At 38.4% G+C, this 24250-nt stretch overlaps 2 protein-coding genes across 2 annotated transcripts; one reads left to right on the forward strand and one right to left on the reverse strand.

The window, feature by feature from the left end:
* Positions 1-229: 229 nt before the first annotated feature.
* LOC116187756 (60S ribosomal protein L29-1-like) lies at positions 230-1459 on the forward strand. The gene is made up of 3 exons (XM_031516688.1): positions 230-384; positions 501-604; positions 1176-1459. The coding sequence occupies exons 2-3, from the start codon at positions 503-505 to the stop codon at positions 1257-1259; spliced, it is 186 nt and encodes a 61-aa protein (XP_031372548.1). The 5' UTR covers positions 230-384; positions 501-502; the 3' UTR covers positions 1260-1459.
* A 295-nt stretch (positions 1460-1754) lies between these two features.
* LOC116187747 (dihydrolipoyl dehydrogenase 2, chloroplastic-like) lies at positions 1755-8321 on the reverse strand. Its single transcript, XM_031516676.1, has 15 exons — positions 7795-8321; positions 7125-7271; positions 6903-7037; positions 6592-6697; positions 6288-6412; positions 5381-5506; positions 5167-5247; positions 4774-4836; positions 4608-4682; positions 4454-4532; positions 4263-4363; positions 3868-3981; positions 3286-3399; positions 2961-3032; positions 1755-2142 (listed from the first exon to the last, which is right to left on the reverse strand). Exons 1-15 carry the CDS (start codon positions 8137-8139, stop codon positions 2095-2097), a joined length of 1731 nt encoding a protein of 576 aa, XP_031372536.1. The 5' UTR covers positions 8140-8321; the 3' UTR covers positions 1755-2094.
* Between the last annotated feature and the right edge of the window lie 15929 nt (positions 8322-24250).

Consider the following 24250-nt stretch of genomic DNA (forward strand, 5'->3'; position numbering starts at 1 on the left):
GTACCCATCCACTTTTCATTATTTTGTTGAACATATTCAGCCCATTTTCCATAGATTGCAACACTCTCAAACTACTGAAAAAAAAAAAGTGAAAAGGAGAAAAAATTGTAATGGCAATAAACCTGAACATGGGCGGGCGAAAATTGGGCTCGACTCTTTTAGGCCCGGAAAAGGTTCGGGCCCCCTGGGCCGGTAATACGGGCAGGGCCTGCGAGTTCGAAGAGCCTGGGAGGGCATTCTCGTCATTATGTGCTCCCGGAGTCAGACTGCTGCTGCTAGGGTTCATTTTCTAGCTCACAGTCTTCTCCGTCGACCGCGAAATCGCCGAAAACCCTCGGCCGAGCCTCCGACGTTCACAATCTCAGCTCCTCCCTCTGATTCGCGGTAATTCCGCCGATCCCTTCCCTCTGCTAACTCTGTTCTTCCTATCGTGGAATCTATATGTTTCGGAGTTCCATTAAATGAAAAAGAAAAAAAATAATTTTGAACTTTTGTTGCAGAAATGGCGAAGTCGAAGAACCACACGGCGCACAACCAGTCGTACAAGGCACACAAGAACGGCATCAAGAAGCCCCGCCGCCACCGCCACACCTCCACCAAAGGGGTAATTTAGCAATCGCCACTATCGCCCCTCAAAGAAAATTTATTTAGTCTTACTGTTCGCTTCTGCTCGTGCTTCCATATCGATGAATTTCTGAGCGGGAAAGTTTCGTCTTGCCCGCTTCAGTTCGATGTCGATGTTTTCGTCTCATTTTGCACCGTTGCCCTGTTGATTTGACCGTTAGCGGCCACTTCTGAGAGATTAGAAATTGAATTTTGCGGATTGAATTTTCGATTAAGGGGTTGATCGGGCAACTCCCGGCTGGGGGGGGAATCCTGCATTGTCGGAAAACTTGTGTTTAGATGGATTACTTCTCATTGTGCAACTCCGTCAAGGATCCTGAATCATCCAAATGATTCCTTTTGGAATTCTCATAGAAACATATGGCGTAGGATGGACTCACATTCAGGTTTAATGTCGTTGTCTGTTAAATCCATGGAAAGTTTCTGGATCGTGCGGTGCAAGGATGGGATTAAAACCGAAGTTTGGTGCAAAATGGTTCAAATAGAATGCAATTCAATCTAGGTTTCGGACATTATTTGATTGATGTTTGATTTGATATGTCGAATGATAGATGGACCCAAAGTTCCTGAGGAACCAGAGGTATGCGAGGAAGCACAACAATGTGAAGAACGAAGCAGCTTCAGGGGACGAGTAGATTCGGGATGATATCAGAGAGGCCATGTTCATTCTCTCTGTTACTCTTGACCCGTTAATTAGGAATCCTTAGCACGATTCCACCTTGCAATTTTGTTTTTCTTGTTGATGATCTTGTTTGCTGTTTCCTCGTGTTGATTATCGACAAATTTGAGATGTTATTGAACAATCAGTTATTGACGAGGTTTGTCTTCACTCCTACCTCTTCATGGGTTGCGGCTGCAAATTGCTGACTTTTACATTGTCGGTTTTGGAAACGAAGAACCCAAATATGGCATTTAAATTTGGGATATGATGCTTGCAAGAATCAGAAAGTACGCTTCATCAGGGTACTTGGAGGCACCGAATTTTTGCGTTTTTCATCATGATGCTTTTGCGCCCAAGTATGTTCTACTAGTGGAATGAAATTGCCAAACCGAACAATTTGATTTTTCCCTATGGTGACTGTTTATGTTCCTTCATACCAGTCGGAGGAGAAGTGATAAACATGGCGGTCTTCTAAAATTGCCAACGATAAGGAGAGCTTTCTTATTGCATATCATGTCCAATTCTAAAGAAAATTCGAGAATATGTCTCTCCATGGCGAATAGATAAGGGACAAAAGTACATCTGTGAGGCAACAAATAGCAAAATCAATAAGCCAGGGCACCATTGAAGCCTTGATCCTTTCAAGCCAGGACTTCCGCGACTTACTCGCCGAGTCCGTGTTCCATTTGACAAGGTGGCTCTTACGCTGATCATCTATCCTGTCGGAGGCTGAATAGTTTGTTGAATCTCCCTAACACAAGCACATTCCTTCAAAAAAAACCTATACTCGGATTTCGATGAAAATCTTATCAGACTGCGACTGGTTCACTTACTGGACTGGGAGCTTGAGAGTGGACCTGCGTCCATGCAAGAGAGAGGAAAGATAAAACCCCTGCCATATGTTCTTTTTCCTTTTTATGGGAACTTTCAGTTTTATGTTTCCTTAACGGTGTGTTTGGGTGTTTGGAAGTTTTTGAGAGGAGAGGAGAGAAGAGGAGAGGAGAGGAGAAATTAAAAAAATATATAATAAAAGTTTTAGAAAAACTATTATAAAGAAAGTTGTGTAGAGGAGGGAATAGAAAATAGATGAGTTCCTCTTTCTCCTTGGAGGATTAGGAGATTCTTAACAATGGAGGGAATGGAGGGAGAGTGTTTCCCTCCAAATTCCTCCTCCTCCCTTCCCTCTCCCTCAAATAAATCTCCCAAACAAGGGAAACACTCCCTCTCCCTCCAAATCCAACTTCCAAACACACCCTAAGTGGAAAATATGTGTTAAGGTGCTCTTTCCTAGACCACGTTGTAGAGAACAAGTTATTTGGTATTTTACTTATTAAAGAAAGAAAAAGAAGAAGAAGGTGAATTGTTACTTTCATTTATAAGAGATCGCAATTTTGCAACCACAAGGCAAACTTGACTTTTCCATCTCTATTTATCAGCCATTTTCTAAAAGGAAAAGCAAAGGTGTGCTGGGATGAACTCAAAACTCGAGTTGAGGATTCCGCTTGAAAAGAGAGGGTGTTCATTATTGAAAATTCTATGTTTGGTTGAGGCCACAGCTACAGGGAAACATGTGATGCATGTGGAAAATTGAAGTTAGGCTCTCAACCGGAAAATCAAGATGCAATCCACTGTAAGCACTCAACAAGCAATGAGAAGTCTAGTAATGGATGTTTACCTTTGCCGATTTGAACAGTTCATCTACCACCTCGGACAAGGTCGGATGTGCATGAACAGCGTATTTTATCTCCTGCATTTTACAAAATATAAGATTGCAAAGTGTTACCATGGAATGCAGCTATCACCCCATCAATACTTCTATAACAGATGTCGAGATTAGCTTGGGACCAAAGAACATGACAGTAATGATATTTCTCATCCAGGAGGTAAGAATAGCACATCAACCGAATGGAATCACTTTGATGCTCAAGAAGGTGACTACTAAGAATAGCTATTAGCATCTAAAGCAAAGCATACTTCAATTATTAATACAGAACACTTACATGAATACGTGTCCCTAGAGCAATTGCATTTGATACTTCGTGGATGAGGTCAGCAGCGTGCAGCCCGAATATATGGACGCCAAGTATCTCTCCATTGTCTGGTCTGTATATCAACTGTAAGAAAGATGGCATATAGAGGTTAGCAGCGGCTTAGTGGCATGACTCAATGATGCAGTTAGAATGTCACAACTGCACTAGGAAGAAAGCTATATCAACTGTAAGAAAGATGGCATATAGAGGTTAGCAGCGGCTTAGTGGCATGACTCAATGATGCAGTTGGAATGTCAGAACTGCACTAGGAAGAAAGCTCATATCCTTCAGGAAGTTGCCGCACCTATTCATGCTTCTCACAGTGCATTAAGTCTAAAGGGTAAAGCATTGATGGAAGGGACTATAGACAGCTGATGACAGTAAAGCTTTGATAACAAGGTGAAACATGAAACTGAGATACAAACAATAGGTTTTAAATTCGGGCCTTGGATCCTTTCAAAAAATGCATACTCTACATTATCTAGATAACAGAAGTTTATTGTGCACGAGAGAGAGAGAGCGAGAGAGAGTGAAGGGTTCAAAAATAATAACCTTTGCGAGTCCTTCCCCCTCATTTTCTGCTAGGGCTTTTGTGTTGGCCTTGAAGCTTGTCTTTGCAACACTCACTTCAAATCCCTCCTTTTCTGCTTTTTCTCTTGCTTGTGGCTGCAATATAAGATGTCCGACGTGGGAAAAGAAAAAAAAAATGTTTTTTTATATCACAGCTAAAAACAGGAAATAAAAAGCCATGCAGAAATAAAAATGAAAATGTTCATATAACAGTCCACGAGAGGAGAATCGCGAGCAATAAAACCATAATGAGTATGTTAGTTTAATTACCAGCATAGTCATTTTAGAAAGCTAATCTGGGAAATATATTTTGTGTAATGTATACTCAGGATCAGATGCAAATATCTGGAAGTTTGCAAGAAGGATAAAGATTTTACCTCAGTTAATCCCACCATACTGATTTCAGGATGCGTAAAACAAGCTGCTGGGATGCTGAGGTGATTGAGCACATGATCCTTTCCAGTCACTTGTTCAACCACTGTTTTATGATCATGCAGAAATTTTAGGGGAGTGAAAATGGTGGTTCAGTCAAATTATATAGACGGTGAAGAGCAAGAGAATCTTTGACCTGAAATTCCTTGTGCACTAGCAGCATGAGCAAGCATCATTTTACCATTTGCATCACCGATACAGTACAAGTGAGGAACCTAAAGCAAGTGAAAATTAGTAACTTTTGCCCTTCTTCTGCAGGAATAAAGTCCCAAAAGGAAACAAGAACTAACCAAATTCCCATTTGCATCAATTACTCGCATACGTTCATCTACGGGAACAAATCCACGTTGCGTCACTACATTGACCTGCGAAGAAGCAATGATTAAGTAATATTTTTCTTTTTTGTTGCTGAAAAATCCTTAGCATGCACTATCAAATCATTTAGCGAGTTCATACGTTTTCCAAGCCAAGACCTTGAGTAAATGGAGCCCGCCCAGTTGCAATGAGTGCTGCATCTACCTGAACATAGAATGAAAGATTTCGCAGATGGCATTACATAAGCACGTAGTCAGGGGAAGAAGAAATGCTGCATCAATCTCTTATGAATATAATTGGCCAGTCAAAAAAGGTGATGCAAATGACCACTTGAGTTTCATATTGATTGAGAAGTTATGTCAAAAGAGTACACACTAGATAGCTATTTATGTAGCATAGAAAAAGATTTCAAAACAACAATAGAATAATTAGACATAGCCATATTCAACCATTTGCTCATATTGCTAATTTCTCAAATAAGAAGCCAATATATTTTTTTTCATTACAGAATTCTAAAACAAGGATGCATAATACCTCCAATGTGTCTTTTGGTTCCTTGGTCTTAGCATCGATAAGCTCTATGGTGACTGGTTTGCCATCCTTTGCTGGGGTGATCTATAAACAAATGGAAAAAGAGAAGTACATAAGCACATGCATTTCTCTCTGCTTTCCTTTTCCTAGAGAGAATTCCAAAGGCAAATTGAGGGCCTCCTAAACAAGCTTGGCATTTGTAAATAAAGTAAGTTACCTTGCTAGCAAAGACTCCTGTGTGATAATCAATCTTCCGTGGATTTATCAGAACTCTTTGGGCCAATTTGCCAATTTCAGGATCAAATCCAGGCATAAGCTGATCTAGAGCTTCAATAAATGTTACCTAAAAGGAAGCATAAAGATCAGTTAATATAACCGAAAGGATAACAATAAGCAAAAGAATAAAATAAAAATCTAAAGAGAGAACCCAAGTATTTCCCAATATCTGAGGCTCAGAGGAGAAACAAGAACCGGGGCATGGTAGCAAACGTATTTATTTAAAAAACAAATAGTAATTCAGTGGTTGACTTGTTCAGGGTAATCTGAAGAGAAAGTGGCAGATAGGCCTTAATTGACATGTGTACGTCACAAGTTCTTTCAAATATCTGAAACAAAAAACAAGTGACTTTTGCACACAAGAGGCCTAACCACAAAACATCTCAAATTTATCATAAAAGCAGCTAAGAGTATTCTGTACCCACAAGTTGCAAAGAAATTGCAAAACGGGAAACTAAGAGGGGACAGTCACTTAGATCTAAGGTGTATTAAGCGGAAACTAGAAAAAATTTCATATTAACTTTCAATGAAAGGACCGTCAGCTGATTCATGTGAAAAAGAGCAACATAAGAAGTAGGGGATCCAACATAAAAATGGGCCATAGTGTAAAATGATATGTATTCATGTGAAAAATCGGAAAGATGGAGATAAAAAGAATAGTTCTGCACATGAAGCTGAAAAGCCAAGAATTTATCCCAAAAGATTGCCTGATCTAATCATTAGAATACCACTGATCCAGTGAAAAATGCAAGAAAGATCAGATAACTCGCTCAGAACCATTCCATTTTGTACCAAGCTCAGATGACAACTGTCCAATACTAGCATGATTATATAGAAAAGGAAACTACCTCACTTCCAAGTGCAGTATACACATCACTAAATTCAAGACCAATGTAACCACTTCCAACAATGGCTATCCAATCAGGCACAGACTCCAACTTCAGAGCGTGGTCACTAGTGATAACAGTCTTCCCTGCAGGTTGTTTCAAACATAGACATGTGTGACTTGATCAGCATGTATGCAAGAGTTCAAGGGAGAAAAAGAGATAAGGAAACGATCCTCAATGCATCCCACAATTCCAGGGAGGAAGGTCAAATTGAAGCTTCAATCATATGAACCAAATTTTCTTTTCTCAGGAAGAGAAGGTTTACCATCAACTTCGATGCCCCTGGGGACAAAAGGCACAGAGCCAGTAGCGATGATTATATCCTTTGCAGTAATCACGTTGTCCTTTCCATATTTCACTTTTTGTGGGCCCTGAATGAATTAAAAGACATTTCAATAGTCAGGAACAGGATGGAGATCATCTTACAGCATGACAACATAATGCCTTTATTTGGCATATTGATGAGATACTTTTTTTTTTAATTAAGCTACAGCCATTAAATCAAGTCAAGATAATCATATCATTTCCTAGTTAGCCGAGTCTCCGTGCCTAGAGAAGGATTTATTATAACTTTACCAAAACTGTGCCAACACCAGTAAGAATATCTACGCCAAGTGCCTTCATGGAATTCGTCAAATTGTTCCGTATTTTCGAAGCAAGATTATTTGCATGATCAGCCACCGCTTGTCTGTCATACCCAGCAGCTGCAACCTAAGGCAGGAAGGATATAGACTCTGGACATGAGATCCAACAATAGGAAAATCTAACAGTTCAAATGGCTACAATCATAAAATGTACCTGCAAACCCAAAGCCTTCAAGTGATGATCGCTCTGAAGTTCCCTCATCCTACCACTTACTGCCAGCAGGGCTTTGGAAGGAACACAACCTCTGTTCACACATGTTCCTCCCACAACATCACCTTCAATGATGGCAGTTTTCAGACCCTGCAGTTATGCAATTTAATTTAGAAGTCGAGAGAAATCATGATCTTAGAGCTCAATTTCTTACTCTAGAATCATAGCACAAGAATTTGAACAAGTTATCTTTTTTAACGTCCTTGGTTAAATTCAAGACTAATTTTTTGAGATTAAAGCATAAATATAGATGATCATTGCACCACTGCAGAAGAAAATTCACCGCAATCAGTAGACTGTGCTATTCTGTTTTTTTCAAGAAGAAAAATTTCCTCTGTCCTAAGAACAAACACAGGCCGGAAGATCGATGAGAGCCTGGACATGTCAATGGAATTTCGTATGTACATAGAATATTTGAATTTGATAAATAAGTAAAATAGTCATCAATGCTAATACAACGTCAAATGAGCAAGCTCAGCTTAAGTAAGCGATCCACTGAGCTGTAACTGATCATTACTGCATAGCGATGGCTAAGAACGAGCACGGACAATAAAAGCTGCAAATTACTGGAATTCGTAGGCTTAGTTCCAAATTCATCGATGATCGACGTTACCATTTCCACGGCATTAAGTGCGGCTCCATGTCCGCCGACGCCAGCTCCAATTATGACGAGGTCGTAGTCGAACGACTTCGGAGCGCTTCCATTGTCAGAGGCGGAGGCCGAGACTCGCCCGGGAGCGCGGTTCTGGCTCGCCACGAGGACGCTCCCGCTGGCACCGCAGCCTGACTTCCTGAGGGAGCTGAATCCAAGGGCCTCGCGCCTGAGGCCGCAGAACCTGAGGCTCGCCGGCGCCGCCGGAGAGGCTAGGGGGAGGGAGTCGGGAGAGAGGCGCGATCTCGGGGCCAGAGCCACGGCGGAGGAGCCCTGGGAGAAGGAGAGGGAGAGAGAGGACTGCATTGTCGAAGCAACGAATGAGGGAGAGAGATCTGAGGGCGCGCGCGAGAGAGAGAGAGAGAGCTTTGGGATGTCCGTTGGGGAGGAGCAGGGGAGGAAGGAGTTAATGAGTGAGTAGGGGGGTGAAGGGAGGCGGAGATATCGAAGTTAGAGCGGCGGATAAACCACCATGTCCGCGCTGTCCCCATTTCCTTGTTTGCTGGTCGACAGAGACGGAGAGCCGGGCAGTCGTTGGATTGGAGGAGTCGCTTGTTTTGCTTGGCTGCAGCTTTATTGTTTAGTGGATCGATCCGACCTAAATTAGTAAGTACTCGAAGAAATTTCCAATAACAAGTGACGGAAACCGAAAAAAATCTAAGAAACCTTAATCGAATGGGAGCATGCAATTTTATTTTTTTTCACGGAGATAACAAAAGTCTCCGTATATTATTTAAAATAATGATTCAGACATTGATTTGCCATGATCATAAAATACTTCCAACATTACAAGTGAAATCTTTCTATTAAGTTTCGGATCACCAAGGTCTTGCTTTTATGCATTATCTCCATGGGGGGCATCTAGTCGAGTGAACCCGATCCAAAACAACCTGATTTTTTTTAAAGCCAAATTCTAGCAACACAACCGAACCAAAGAAGAATCCAAACCAAATCGAAGTGAATATTTGGGTTCGGTTTGAAGAGGGCCCAACATACCCAACATTGAATTAAGGATAATGTTATAACCAAGATTGTCAAAAGACAAGACTATAAGGGGTCCAAAGTTCGGAGATCAGGGATCTAATCCACGATCATAAAATCTTACTTGTAATTAAAAAAATATATAAGGAAATATAAATCTATATTTCCTTTGAATTTACCACTCACTAACTCTCATCTATATATACTAACCCTCACGTACGCACGAGTGCGATTGCTTTCGAGCCTTGGAGCAAACTCGTATACCATTTGGACTGTTAAACCAATAAGCGAGTTTGCTTCAACATATTGCTTTCGAGCCGTCAAGCAAATTACAAATCGTTGCCGTGGAGCATGGGAACAAACTCAATTATGGGATTAATGGTCCGATTCGTTGCGTTATTACATTCCACGTAATTAAAACCTAAACACGTATGAACTTAATAGCCTAAAGAAATTGCTATTGAGTATTTAGCAATCGCGCACGTGCTTCGCGTGTGCATGATGGCTAGTATTAGTAGAATGAAGTTGCTTTTTACAACATCGATTCTCAATCAATATATATTCATAGGATGTAAAATGAGTGTATACATACCATATTTCATAGTCTTGTTCCTTTTACTGCTTTGAAAACCGTAATTACAAAATGAAAATGACATATGCACCAAATATTAGAGAAAGAGAAAAATCGAAACTATAAGTACGAAATGAGAATGCTTTGTACCGCAATCTCTTTGATTCAATTATACCAGCAACTTCAACAAACAAATTAAACTTTAGATCCACATAGAGATATCATCGAGGCAACCAATGTAAGAACTATACGTTACAAGCAAGAATACATCTTCTTCTAACTCTATACGGAAAATGCCAGATACGAAGAATCCATGCTTTGCCATCTATATAGGCTAAATGCAAGGAGGTTTTCAAAACTCATTGGTTCTGGGAAAGATACTTCCTGGGCCGTTTGGATTCAGAGTTAAAGTTACTTTGATTTTGATTGTGGAAAAGGACAAATGAGATGTGATTATAAATTTGACTTGGGAAACGTGTGTTTTTGTTGTGTAGTATGTTGATTTAAAGTTAAAGTTAAAATTTTTGAATTGGGAAATGTGTATTTTTGTTGTGTAGTGTGTTGAGTTAAAGTTAAAGTTAAAGTTAAAGTTAAAGTTAAAATCAATTGACTTTGAATCCAAACGGGGCAGAATTCATATATCCAGTTAGATGCATCTATAACCGAATAGCATCAAATGGGAGTTCGAACAGGACAGATGAAACAATAAGGGGTTACTCCATCATGCGCAACCCAAAAGAGCATAATTTTAGCAGAGTATTAGTCACCAAACCTCGAGAGGACAACTAATTGATTTACTTGAAGCAGAGATGTTCTAACATTAAAGGGATCAAATTACCTGAAGAAATGAATGGAAGGATAGAGAACCAAATCAAAAGCAATAAAAAAAAAAATGCAAGCAACTACCTGTAGAAAGAGGCTCCATCGTTGCTCTATCGCTAAAACCCCTGATTAAATGCTAATCAAATCAAAATCATCCGCATGAATCCACTGGAAAACTCCAGCTAAAAATGCAGGATCGCTCAAGCATGAGAAAATCCATAGAACATAATTATATATATATATATATACATAAATCAAAGTTATACCTTCTTGTAGATATTTCACTTCTTCCAAATCCATCCCTACCTGCTTCTTCTTCAATCGAGGTCAACGTCAATTGATGCCGGTAGTGGCATCGGCATCTACCAGGGGAAGCAAACTGCATGACAGTAATAATATAATTTGAAAGCCACTACTTGTTTAGTATTTGGCGGTTCGAGTTGCAACCTTAAATGGAGTTACAAGGAAACTATATCCATATCATTTGATTTAATTAGCTCAATGTCAGCTAAGAGGCCTAAGTTGTTCCATCATAGAGCAATAAGCCAATCAAGAATGAACCCCAGAGTCTCACTTTCATCTACATGCCCAAATTGACCCATTTCTATACTCAGCAACGAAATAAATAATTTGTCATAGTATTTAGATTGGAGGTCTAAAGAAAGTAAATATTTACAAGATAATGCTGTCACTTGTATATAAAAAGAATACTCCCACTTATAAATGTGTTTATGCCCATTTTTCGCACTTCGCTGTAAATACAAGTCTTGACATGTTAAGGAACCAATGGAGCCTGCAATTGGATTAGCCCGATGGAAAGATGCGGCCCCGAGAAGCTCATGCCCACGGAACAACCCGATTTGGACGGCTTCAGGTGAGAATTTATTTCTATAATCAAAGGATTTGGTCAGCTTGCAACATTTACAAGAATTGCCATATTACTTGGAATTTTGCTTGACAGCAAAAGGAATGAGCACCAAAAGGAAATTGTGGCATTTTCTGAGCCAATTGAGTATGACTATGGACTTGCTTCTTGGGGCATGGTTCATGAGGAGATGGCCATGAGGTGGCCTTCCATATTTGCTCGGATATTATTCTCTCTGATTGATCTTAATTAGGCTATTAGATTCTCTAAATAAATGAAAAATATTTTCCATAGTTCTAGGATTAGCTAGTTGCTTATTTTGTTAGATGTTTTCTGATTTTGGTGGTCTTGGCCGAGATTTTATGAGTTCGACTATTGTATTTCCCCCTTTGGCCAATCCAACATGCACGTTTTCGTAATATCTTTACCTTTCCGCAACTTTTCACGTACTTTCATCACTACTTTCACACACCTTTAATTCTCGTACCAAGTCGATCCGTCAACACCAGGGGCGGAGCCAATGTTATGGCAGGGGGGCAATTGCCCCCCTGAACTTTTTTTTTTCAATTTTACCCCAAAACTATGAGTTTTTTTTATGTAAAATTAGTATTTTGCCCCCCTGAAATTTAAATTTTTTAAATTTTACCCCAAAAGTATGAGTTTGCCCTCCTGAATGGAAATCCTAGCTTCGCCCCTGGTCAGCACCCTACCATTCTACCTTAATCCAAGCTTCCGGGCAAAGAGAGGTCATCCACCCGAGCCTAGGCTTCCGAGCTGAGCATGGTTGCTCTCGGTTACCTCCGGCCAAGATCCACGCGATCACATTTCTTCTAAGTTTTGTGGTTGCAATGCTCCCAAGACAAGCTCTGGGCCATCCACTAAACAGATTCGGGCATTTATCGCGCTTACACTTGGGAGGATTGAAGCAACTGAATCCTCGAGCTACGACATCGTCTATCCAACTATATCACTTCCGGAACCTGGTCGCCAGCTAATCCTTTGGGCCTCTGGGACCGAGGAGCTAAGCGTCAAATTGGTGAGGATGGCTGGTGTTTCGCGATGACATCCTTGGGGCAGCACCCTAACATGTTTAGTAACTTAAACCGCCACGTGGAGGTTAGAGAGGTGCTCGTACGAATCTAAGCGAAACAATATGAAATGTCAAAAAGTCTATAGCTATAGCCTAAGAACCTAGTGAGCTAAGATGTCAAAGTCTAGCTTTGTTGTTTTATAAATAGATGTTATTCGTCAGTGGAAGGGGAAGCACGAAGATGAGGAGCACTCCAAAGATAGAAGTTAAGAATGCATCAAGAGGAGAGAGGATTATGAAGATATCCCGACAAGAGTGAAGCTTACCAAAAAGAGCTAGATATAGGGAGTGTTTATAGAAGAGAAGACAATTAAGACTCCCAAAGAAATTTATTTAACAATTTTTGTATCAACCATGCACAAACAACCATAGCCAATTCAAAGCCAATGCTCGTGATGTCCATCAAGAAGCAAAAAAGAGCACTAACCGATTTCTTAAAATGTCAAAATGATTTTATCAAGAAACATCTTAAACAACTAGATTTTGCTTCTTTCATGGATGAAAATGGGAAGAGGGGATCACTCACCACATAATAATCTTTAAAAGGGGAAGCAACAATTTCACTCATCCTTTTTTACGACTATCTAACACAGAGAGTAGTAGTAAAAAACCCCAACAAAGTTAGAATAGTTCATAAATTACACACACAGAATGTAAAAGCTATAACAACAAAAGCATCATTATTGGATAGAAACATGCTAAAAACTAACACAGGGTAAGAGAAACTTGAAATAAGCTCAGAGGTAGCGTTGGCACAACGGAGCTATCAATGAAGGAACTCTAATTGAATTAAGACAGCGAAAGGGATTGCTTACTCGCCGCATTATTGATAATACCCTGTGGCTGCGGTGGTAGCCCTTGAGTTTGCTAATGTCGGCCTAGTGGTCGAAGCCCTACTTCCACACAGGCCAAGGCGCTCCTCGAGCTCTCCCCCCACTCAGGCCGTGGAGTTCCTCAACCCACTCGAGCCCTGCAGTTCAAAGCGTACTTCCACTCGTTTGCCAATGGGTAATCTTATGAGATAAAATGATTTTGCTGCACTTTAAAGCCCTGTAGTTCTTTTTTTTTTTTGGAAGGAGATTTTCATAAGCGTGTTTTTTTTAAAAAAAAGTAGACTTTTGTATTTATTACATGATTTCTTTTTTTTTGGGGGATATAATGAGGGGTATACAATTTTAAACCGACTATTCTCTACGATTCTCATAAACACCTTACAAATTCTCTAGACATATTAATTCGACCACAAAAATACCGATGTCCAATGGGGAGTATAGTCTCGCATGATATATGAAGTATTCTGTACATGTTTTTCATTGTTGCTTTTAACTATTTTCCCCATATTTATAATTGTTTCTTTTAGTATTTTCTCTCCTTTTCATATGCATAGATGAGAACACACCCACGCTACACGTCCCACTATTAAAATTCATAAAAAAATAATAATATATCAAATAATAGCTTTTGGCTAAATGATCGATTTAACGTCAAAAATAATTTGTAATGATATACAATACATCATTTAAATAAGTAAGAACTAATTTATAAGTTTATAGGAAGAAATAAACCAGCGCTAGCTTCTTGAAAGTACTCTTTTTTTTTCCTTTTCTCACCAAAATATATGTTGTTGCCTATTGGGGTACTGAGAGAGAGGGACCTTCTTTATTTTTTTAGGAAATTAATTAATTAAATTGATCGTATATGTAATTCCTAGAGTTATTTTTCGATTATAAGGGAGGATCATGGGTCTAGCACAATGAAATATAAATTCTAAGTATCTAATAAAGGGACACGACTAGTCTTGCTTGAGTATTGAACTTGGGACCTTATGGTAGTCGAGGAAGTACACTACTGCGCTACACCCTTGTTGATAATTTCTCGAGAATTAATAAGGTTTTTTAAATTATAGCGACTCGTCTTTTTGGTTATTTTATTTAATACTTTTATTATAATAGTACATGTTTGAAAATCATTTTTAGCGCCATCTATTTATTTAGACTATTAAGGTTAAGTTCTAAAAACTATTACATTTAGATTTTATTATATCTATCTATATATAATGAATGAAATCGGTTTTAGTATGGATATGGAGTCATCTTAGCCTGCCACATCGTGCCATAAATTCTTTTGTCATTTTTTAATTTTTTCCATCCGAAAATTTTGTGCTCATGTTTTTATACCAATATACTCGACATTTTCCAATTTTCTACTCATTCCATTGTTAATATTTTCACTTTACATTTATCAAATAATTGTAAACAAATTTCCCCACTTTGTTGTAAATTTGGTTCTTCATAAATATTTTATAACGAGTTTCTTTTTAATGAGTTTTAAATTTTTTCTTTCAACACTAGTAAAATTTCCTCTTGTAATCATATTTTTCTCTTCCTATTTTCTCATCATGAATTTTAGTCACTAATCATGTTGTGGTATAATTTAAAAATTTTCTATAACACTTTTCAAGTTATATAATAAGTCCTGATATATCATAATGATTATCTTTTTATTAAAGATATTATATAAATTCTTCTCATATATTTCAATATCGAGAAAATGACACTGTTGGTCTTAAATATTTACCAATTTTTGACATTGAGTCCTAAAAGTTTCGCTTTGAAAAAACAAGTCCTAAAAAGTTTGGAAAAATGTCAGAATTGGTCCTAAACGTTACCCCCGTTAACGGAAGTGCCAGCAAGGCAAATGGCGCATCCAGCTAGCCGTTAAATGATGATGTGGCACACTCAACCGACTCCACCCGAGCGGACGGCCCAAATTTCGGAAGACCCAGAAGACCCAACTTTACACCCAACTCGAGCAGAGTACAAAGTTTGTAAAATTCCCAAATCGTAACCCTAATTCCTCCTTCTCCCTCCCCAAAATTCCCAAATCGTAACCCTAATTCCTCCCTCTCCCTCCCTCCTAAAATCGAGCGCCTCCTCCCTACCAAGAACCCCAAATCCGATCGTAACCCTAATTCCTCCCTCTCCCTCCCTCATGAAATCGAGCGCCTCCTCCCTAATCGAAATCCTAAATCCGATCATAACCCTAATTCCTCCCTTTCCTTCCCTCCTGAAATCGAGCGCCTCATCCCTACCAGGAACCCTAAATCCCAAATGGAGCTCTTCGATTGATCCCCTTTCCCGAACCTAATCCCCTCGGCCCTTCGATTGAGTGTATTTTCTGTCCCCTTCGATCGTGCTTCAAACTCCATTTCTTGACGCAATCCCGTGTTGAAATCTTGACCCTACCAGGAACCCTAAATTGAAGATCGATTGACTTTGTCTACCCCCTTCGATCGAGCTTCGAACTCCATTTGTTGACGCAATCTTGTCCTGAAATCCCCTTCGCAGTTGTCATGGAAGCGGTGATTGGTCGTGGTTCCAGAGGAAAGTCCCGAAGAGGGGAGACATGTGGTTCAAGGGAATCTGCTACCTTGTTTGGGAGAAGTGCGGGCATTTGTAGCTGCGGATTGCGACTTCAACAAAAAATTTCACGGACAGCAAACAACCCAGGTAGAAGATTCTTTGGATGTCCAAGGTACCGAAATAATTGGGGGGGGGGGGGGTATGGGTATTTTAGATGGATTGACCGTCCATTTGAAGCTTCGATTTCGGAAATTGTTGCTGAAGAAGAAGTTTCCTCTTCTGAATGGGAAATGAAGTACCTGAAATTAAAGATGAAGGAATTGGAGGAGGAGTTAAAACACTGACATAGTCATTGTTGTGATGTTAGGGTAGTTGTTTCTGCAATTTGTATCTGTATTATGTTTGGAATTTTGTTTGGGATATGGTTGGGCAGTCAATTATGTATTAGCAAGTAGGCTTGTACTTTGTACTGAGTCAGTTGACTGCTAATGAAATACAATTTCTTTTTGGATATCAGTGTTTCGATCGTTGGATATCAGTGTTGGATTTATATTTGGATATCAGTGTTGGATTTACATTTGGATATCAGTGTTGGATTTCTATTTGGATATCAGTGTTGGATATTAGTGTTGGATTTCTATTTGGATATTAGTGTTGGATATTAGTGTTGGATTTCTATTTGGATATGTTTGTTCAATTTTGATATCTGGTCAAAGGGTGCTGGTTGAATATGTTTGTTCAATTTCGGTTGGATATGCTTATGCCTGGTCCTGCCCTGTTTCCTCGTACTTAGTGATTATAGCCCAAGTTGTGCTGCATTGTCTTTGTTGTCTAGTTTGTCCTTGATATTTGGTTCAATTTCGATTGGATATGATGTTGTTGTCTTGTTTGTCTTTGCATTGTGCTACTTAGTAATTATAGGTGAAGTTGTGCTGCATTGTCTTTTAGGTTGGAAAGACAATGTTGTTGTCTTGTTTGTCTTTGCATTGTGTTGCTTAGTGATTATAGGTAATGATGTAGTCTTGTGTGTTTTTGCATTGTGCTGCTTAGTGATTATAGCTCAAGTTGTGCTGCGTTGTGCTGCATTGTCTTTTCGGTTGCATTGTCTGGTTCTCTTGTTGACATAGTATTACGCTTGCAGCTGGTTTGTCAAGTTTCATGGTATAGGCTTGCACTATTTCCTCCACTTTCCAGTTTCCCGTTTCCACTGTACATAGGCACTGCATGATCACACTTTGGACAGGGCAAGGAAATGGAATTTTGTTTTTCTCCTGCAGCAGCAAACTTGGTGAATTCTCGCTGCACCCAAGTTGTCCTCTGCTGCCCCCTAAGTGACAAAAGTGGCTCATTGTCTTTATATGTAATGTTGCCTAAGTTTTTGGCTATTCTGCAGTTCTATCATGTAATGTTTGGATATCAGTTGTTGGCTAAGTGTTTGTTATCATTTCTATTCAGAGTGTATTCTACTGAATGTTATCAGTTATACAATTTTCAACATAATACATCACATATCCGCTGTTCTGTATTGGCCAACAACAAATTCCATTTTTTCAACATAATACATCACATATCCATAGTTCTATATTAGCAAATAACAAATTCCATTTTTTCAACAGAATACATCACAATATCGACTATTCTATATTGGCAAACAACAAATTCCATTTTTTTTCAACAGAATACATCACATATCCACCGTTCTGTATTGGCAAATAACAAATTTCATTTTTTTAACAGAATACATCACGTATTCATTGTTCAGTATTGGCCAACAACAAATTTCATTTTTTCAACAGAATACATCACATATCCACTGTTTTGTATTGACAAACAACAAATTCTATTTTTTCAATAAATACATCACAATATCAACTGTTATGTATTGCAAACAACAAATTCCATTTTTTCAACATAATGCATCACCATATCCACTGTTTTGTATTGGCAAACAACAAATTCCCTTTTATCAACAGAATACATCACCATATCCACTGTTTTGTATTGGCAAACAACAAATTCCATTTTTTCAACAGAATACATCACAATATCGACTGTTATGTATTGGTAAACAACAAATTCCATTTTTTCAACATAATACATCACCATATCCACTGTTCTGTCTTGGCAAACAACAAATGCCATTTTTTCAATATGATACTTCACATGAACAAATTGTTTCTTCCATCAGACACGTTTTCCACTCGAACTTCCTTAAGATGATTGCAGGGCTATTTTTGTGCTCCTTGCTAACTTTTTGTGTGTCAGTCTCCTTTGTACTTGGGCTTGAAGTTGGTTGGTTGTCACTGTCTGCTTTGACATATCAGCTTCCCTAGCCACGAGCAATTCGCCTACACTTCTAGGCTGCACTTACACAGAAAATGTATTATACATATATGTTTCCATAAATTGTGTATATGTATTCATTACAACAATTCACTCACATTTATTACAATGTATTCTCTATTATCGAAAGGCGTTGTTGCTGCAATGCTTCTATTTTGTTCTGATGACTGAATTGAGGCTGCATGGTCTTCGTATGTAGCTGCACTGATCTCTGTAGTCCCCTTCTGTGTGTTGGTTTTTTTCGTCCTTCCTCCATCTTTAAAATTCACATGCCTTTTCTGCCCCTAATTATGATGGATATTTAAAGTGAGAAATAAAATGATACAAGGAAGTATGTATATGATATCTACTATGTAATAGCATACATATTTTTTTCCGAACATACCCTTAACTTTGTTGGGTTGGCATTTGTTGCACTGTAGAAATAGGGCCTGCAGTTCCACTTACAGCCTACATAGACAAATAAATAATTCCATAATTCCAATAACCTTAAAATGAACTTACACAAATTATGAAATCCATAAATCGGTTAAAGTAAAAATGAGCTTACCAGTTTAGTGTTGTCTTTGGCTCTTAGATTACACCTCCTCCTATTATGCCCAGGCTGCCTACATAGGCTGCACGTATTAGCTGTATCTTTACGAGACATTTGCTCAACCCCATCTTTTCCAACGGTAGTCTCCAACATGGTCCTTCTTCTCACTTTCTTGGGTCTGCCTTTCTTCTTCTTTAAGACTGGTGGTATTGGTGGTTTATGCATGTTAGTTTTGTCCCAAAACTTGGGATCCCTCACAGGCTCCATCATCTTCCCATAAGCTTCTAAAAACATCTCATTCTTGTAGAAGTTATGAACATAATCACTTGGGTCTAAACCCTTATGTAATAAGGCACAAACAACATGACAATAAGGAATTTCCAGAAAGCTGCCATGCCCTACAATCACATAATTATTCTTGATGTCAATCACAAACTTGGTGCCCTAAGCCTCGATCTCATAACAATTTTCACCATTCTAAATAACATGACAATACCTACTCAGTTTCAGATTTTCTTGCAATTTCTTTTTAATCCTAGAACCAAAATCATTCATCCATTTCTCACAGTTTGCTCTCTGAGTAGGGATCCTTTCCATCACTAACTTTCTAATATCCTCTAACATTGAATAAATGGATTTACACCTTGCTTCAAGTATTCTCCCATTGAAGGCTTCACACAGATTATTATCAACAACGTCACACTTAACCATGGGATTAAAGAAAGCCTTACACCAGTGCTTGTGATTTGGTTTTTCCAGCAAGTCCTCATATGCTTGGGGTGACATTTTACGGAGTAATTCCATATTTTCCTTGAAATCGACTTCAGCGATTGATTTGGCAATGTTCCAGAATTGCTTTTGTATCTTTGGCCCCTTATGACTTCCACCCCAATTAGCATAGATGTGCCTTGCACACATTCTATGCTTTACAAGAGGGAACAACTCATTGACCGCTTGTACCAACCCCTACATAAAAAATACCAAAATTATCACTTTTTAAAATTAAAATGAAGAGAATAATTAAGCAGTACATATATTATTTACATTACCTTTTGTTGATCAGATATGATTGACCAACCCAAGCCATCAGTTATGTTTAAGTCCTCCTTAAGCAGACTCAAAAACCAAAACCATGTATCTTTACTCTCAACTTGAACTACGGCCCAAGCAATGGGAAACATTTGATTGTTCACATCCCTACCAATGGCAGTGAGCAGTTCACCCTTAACCACTGTCTTCAGGAAATAGCCATCAACACTAATTATTTGCCTAACCCCTTTACAAATTCCGTCTTCAAATCATCAAAGCACACATAAAATCTATAAAAAATAGGTGGTTCAGCTGGTATTGGTCTTTGAACCTTCATACAAACAGAGGAATCCTTATTCGCTCTCTTCAACTCATCGGCATAAAATCACATCAATGCATACTCTGCTTTACTATCACTAACCAACAAATCATAGACATTTTCCTTTGCCCTCCTACACTGAGATCTAGATACCTCCACACCTAGCTGCTCCTTCACTAGCTTTTTGAATTCATTTAGCTTGATGGATGGAAGAGATCTGATTGTGCCCATGTAATGTCTAGCCAACCATTGGCTATTCACTCTACTATTCTTGTAACTGATATTGCAAGTGTGATTGTCAAACATTTTCCTCACCTGGTAAGCACAAATGTTCTTCATGAATTTAGCAACTATCTTCCAAGGACAGCTCCTTTCTTTACACCTCACTCCTATATACTCTTTGCAATTTTTTTTGAAGTATAGGTTCCTTTGGCTCTTCACAAAAGTCAAACAAATTGCATCCTTAAATTGTTTTCCATCTTCAAACAGTTGGCCTATTGTAAAAGTAGGCAACTCACAAAGTCGGTTCATATTGAGGGAAAGTACCCGACTTTCTGAAGTAACTTCTAGGTTGCTTTTCTCTCGCTGTGTGTTCATCATCCCCAAACTCCGAACTTGATTCACCAGAGTTAATACTGCATGCCTCATTCGAAGATGGATAATCGGTTATGTATCCTTCATCTCCTGCATCAACAACAACAATAGCGCCCTCTTTCTCTTTACCCTTCTTGTCTTGCTTCTCTTGTCTTGCTTCCCATATAACAGTCTCTAGATCCTTCTGCAACCGCAAATTCTTCAAATTTTCAGCTCTCTTCTTCTTTGCAATTTCAACTTGGGATCTAATGTCTTGTAGCTCAGGATCATCTTCTTCACTTAGATCTGCAGGCACATTCGTATATGCAAAATCACTCTCACTCCCACTGTTATTTTTTTCACTTTCTTCTACTGCTCGATCTACAACAGCATCGACTCCCTTCCTTCCTACAACACCTCCCTCAGTAGCCTCAACACCTCCCTCAGAAACTTTAGGGCAAGGGTCGGTTATGTGGTTCACATACAATTGGCAATATTTATATTCCAACAATTGCCCTATGAGTTGAATGACAGAACTATCCTTGTACACCTCAAATAATCCCTCTTTTAACCCCTTCCCATGGACCCTACACAAGACTACCTCTACATTACCTTTATACCCCATTTTTTCTAATTCTTTCACCATATGAGTGACAGAAACTTTGTCCCGATCAATATCCCAACGCAATATCTCACCCCCAATGTACAACAGTTCCCTTCCTTCTTCCTTAAAGGACCCGCCATGGTGTATTTCAAGAGTATATCTATGATAGTTCAAATTGTGAATGTCATCCATTCTACAAGACCAATGTAATAGAACAAGCATCACAATATTGATAATCTTTCATTAAAACACGGTTTGCCAAAAAATTTCAATAATTCATGAAGAGTACCTACTAAGGAAAGCTCCGTAAATAATCAGTACTGAGGACTTCTTCTTGTTTGGGTCGAGCTTCCATTTTCTTCTTCTTCGGGTCGGGTCTACTACTCTCCACCTCCCTCTCCTCCTCTCTCGTATAATGTGGCCTCATAAACCAATTGGGGGTGCTTTGTCTTGCTGTTCTCCTGCGAACAGAGACAATAACTCACAATCTTCTTCGGAACTTTTCTTCTTCAGAGCTGTTTTAAGCTATGAGCAAGCTCATGTTAGTCGATGACCTCTCATGTGAACAAACACAAAATATTCACCAGCAAGTACTCGTTTTTGTTGTTCCATTTTTAGATGTATGCTGAATATGCTAATTAATATCATCAGTTCAGTTGGTTTCTACGATATGCTTCTCATTAAAGTTGAATGATGAAAATCAAGAACACCGAGATATTGAAAGCTCCCTCATTTACTAAACTCACAAACTAGCTCAACTGGTTTCTACAAAATACATCACAGTTCAATGAGATTGGAAGAAATTAGAAGAAATTGGAAGCTCCCACATTTACTGTGCTCACAATCTTCGAAACTGAAGAAATTAAAGTTCACCTCCACGTCCACGATTTCGAATTGGAAGAAATTGGAAGCTATGGAAGAAATTAGAAGCTACAGAGCACCGACATTGCACCGAGATCTCCACATTTGGAAGAAATTTCAAGCAGGGTTGGGGAAAGGAAAAGAAGGGCGGGAATCCAGAAGTTTTAGGGTTTCGACCCGAACGGAACTTTTTGGGTTTCAACCTGAGATTTCGGTTCTCTATTTGGGCCAATGGTGCCACGTCATCATTTAACTGACACGTGGAAGGAGTTGTCGGCGTTACATCCATGGTGGCGGGTCGGTAACGGAAGCGGATGGAAAGGACCACCGCTGACAGTTTTGCAAACCTTTTAGGACCAATTCTGACACTTTTCCAAACCTTTTAAGATTTATTTTTTCGAAGCGAAACTTTTAGAACTCAATGTCAAAAATTGGCAAACATTTAGGACCAACAGTGTCATTTTCCCTTTCAATATCCCAATGAATATTGGTTGAGCAAAATGGCTTGATAAAATTTTAAAAAAAGCTTTGTAACTATTAAAAGTAAAATTTTGATAAACCACAAAGAGATATTATAGCTTTTAAATGTAACATATATTAATCAGTATACCTTATAAGAAGTTTAAAATTTTATGAACAATTAAGAGTTTCTAATTTTAATTCTATTACTATATGTTGAGGTTATATGTCATATGAAGTATTGTATGAATTATGATTATGATATTATTGGTGGAAAAATTTAGATCCCTACAGCACCATGCGAGCACTTTGCCTAGTTGTATTAAAAAATTAGATAGAAATTAACAATTGAATAAAAAAATGCCATAGAATACAACATAACTAATTAAATTATTATCTAGATAGGAATTAATGAGATTCTCACTCAAATAAAAATTAATATGATTTATAAAAAAGTATTCCGTTACGTTTATTTGCACTTAAAGCTTGTTGAGATGTTTAATTTAAGTCAATTTATTTGCGATATATTATTTTTTCACGAAAAAATTATTTGTTTGTCTCAGTAAATTTACAATTTCATGGTGCATATTTTATTTTTCATATTAATTAATTATAAAAGTGTAAGAATGAATACAAAATGAGAAGAAACGTACTCAAGAATACCTGTTTATAATCTTAAAAACAAAATGACAGATGAAGATAAAGAATTTGATGAAATGATTTTCAACTTTCAATTAATTTTGTGATAGAAAATGAATATACTTTAATTAACGAGAACGTATTAAAGATGGAATAAAATAAATATTGTAGCAAAAGTAACAAAATTGAAAAGTTTTATGGGCCACTTGCTAACTAAAGGAGAGTTATTTTTTTTCGATTATAAGGGAGGTCTATACGCCAAATACAATAAAGGAGAAATCCTAATAGCTAATGAAAGGGTACTAGTAGTCTCCAAGTATCGAATATGAAACATCTTGGTTATTAGGGGAATACTTGCGTCATTACACTACATCCTCTTTTGATCGAGAGTTACTTTAACTCTTATTTAGCTTATTGTATGAATATAGATATGAAAATGAATATGGATATAGCTATGGATTATGCATAATATGTGCATTTTGAGAAGGTAGAAGTGAGACGCAACATGGTCTTTGGCCTTTATAATAGTAGATAGTGGTAACTTTACGATTTTGTCTTATTCATAACGCATAATATTAACAATTTTGGAAGTGAGAGTGAGACAAAATTAGGTATTCGACCTTTATTAACAGTATAGAAGGGAAGATGTATGCCTATATTATCTTATGCCATATGGCCATAACATTATGTTTGGGAGAATGGATTTGGTGGGTGAGGGAGGGAGAGGGTTTGAAGGGAAAGAGTTTTTCCTTATTTGGGGGAGGGAGGAGGGGAGAGAGGGATGGATTTGAAGTGAGGCACTCTCTCACCATTTTCCTCCATCACAAAGAAATTCTCCAATCTTTCATGTTAGGAGAATTATTTTTCGGTTACAAAGGAGGCCAATTGCATAATACAATAAAAGAGAAATCCTAAATAACTAATAAAGGAAACCCCCAAAGGTTAGCGCAAGTGGTTAAAATGTGCGTATACTTTGTGAATAGTTCACAAGGTCGTAAGTTCAAATCTCCTCTTGCATGCGTAGCCCTTGGTGAGACCACCCACACATGTACTTGCATATTAACTTACCTGGATTCATGGGCTTGTGAGGTGTTCATGGGCCCGAGGAGAATAAACTCTTCGTTATCAAAAAAATAATTACATAAATAAAGGGACACGAGTAGTTCTACTAGGTATCGAACCTGCGACCTCTATGTCAACAGGCGAGAACCTACGTCACTGCAATACACCCTCTTTTGATTCATATTGGGAGAACTTGGAGGATCTACGCACTCCATTAATCTCAACTTTCTTAAAACATTTTTCTTTTACATTACACTCTTGTCCTATCTACTCCTCTTTTCTCCCGCGCTAATCTATACTTA

The sequence above is a fragment of the Punica granatum genome, chromosome 1, assembly GCF_007655135.1.
Source record: "Punica granatum isolate Tunisia-2019 chromosome 1, ASM765513v2, whole genome shotgun sequence".
Lineage (NCBI taxonomy): Eukaryota > Viridiplantae > Streptophyta > Magnoliopsida > Myrtales > Lythraceae > Punica > Punica granatum.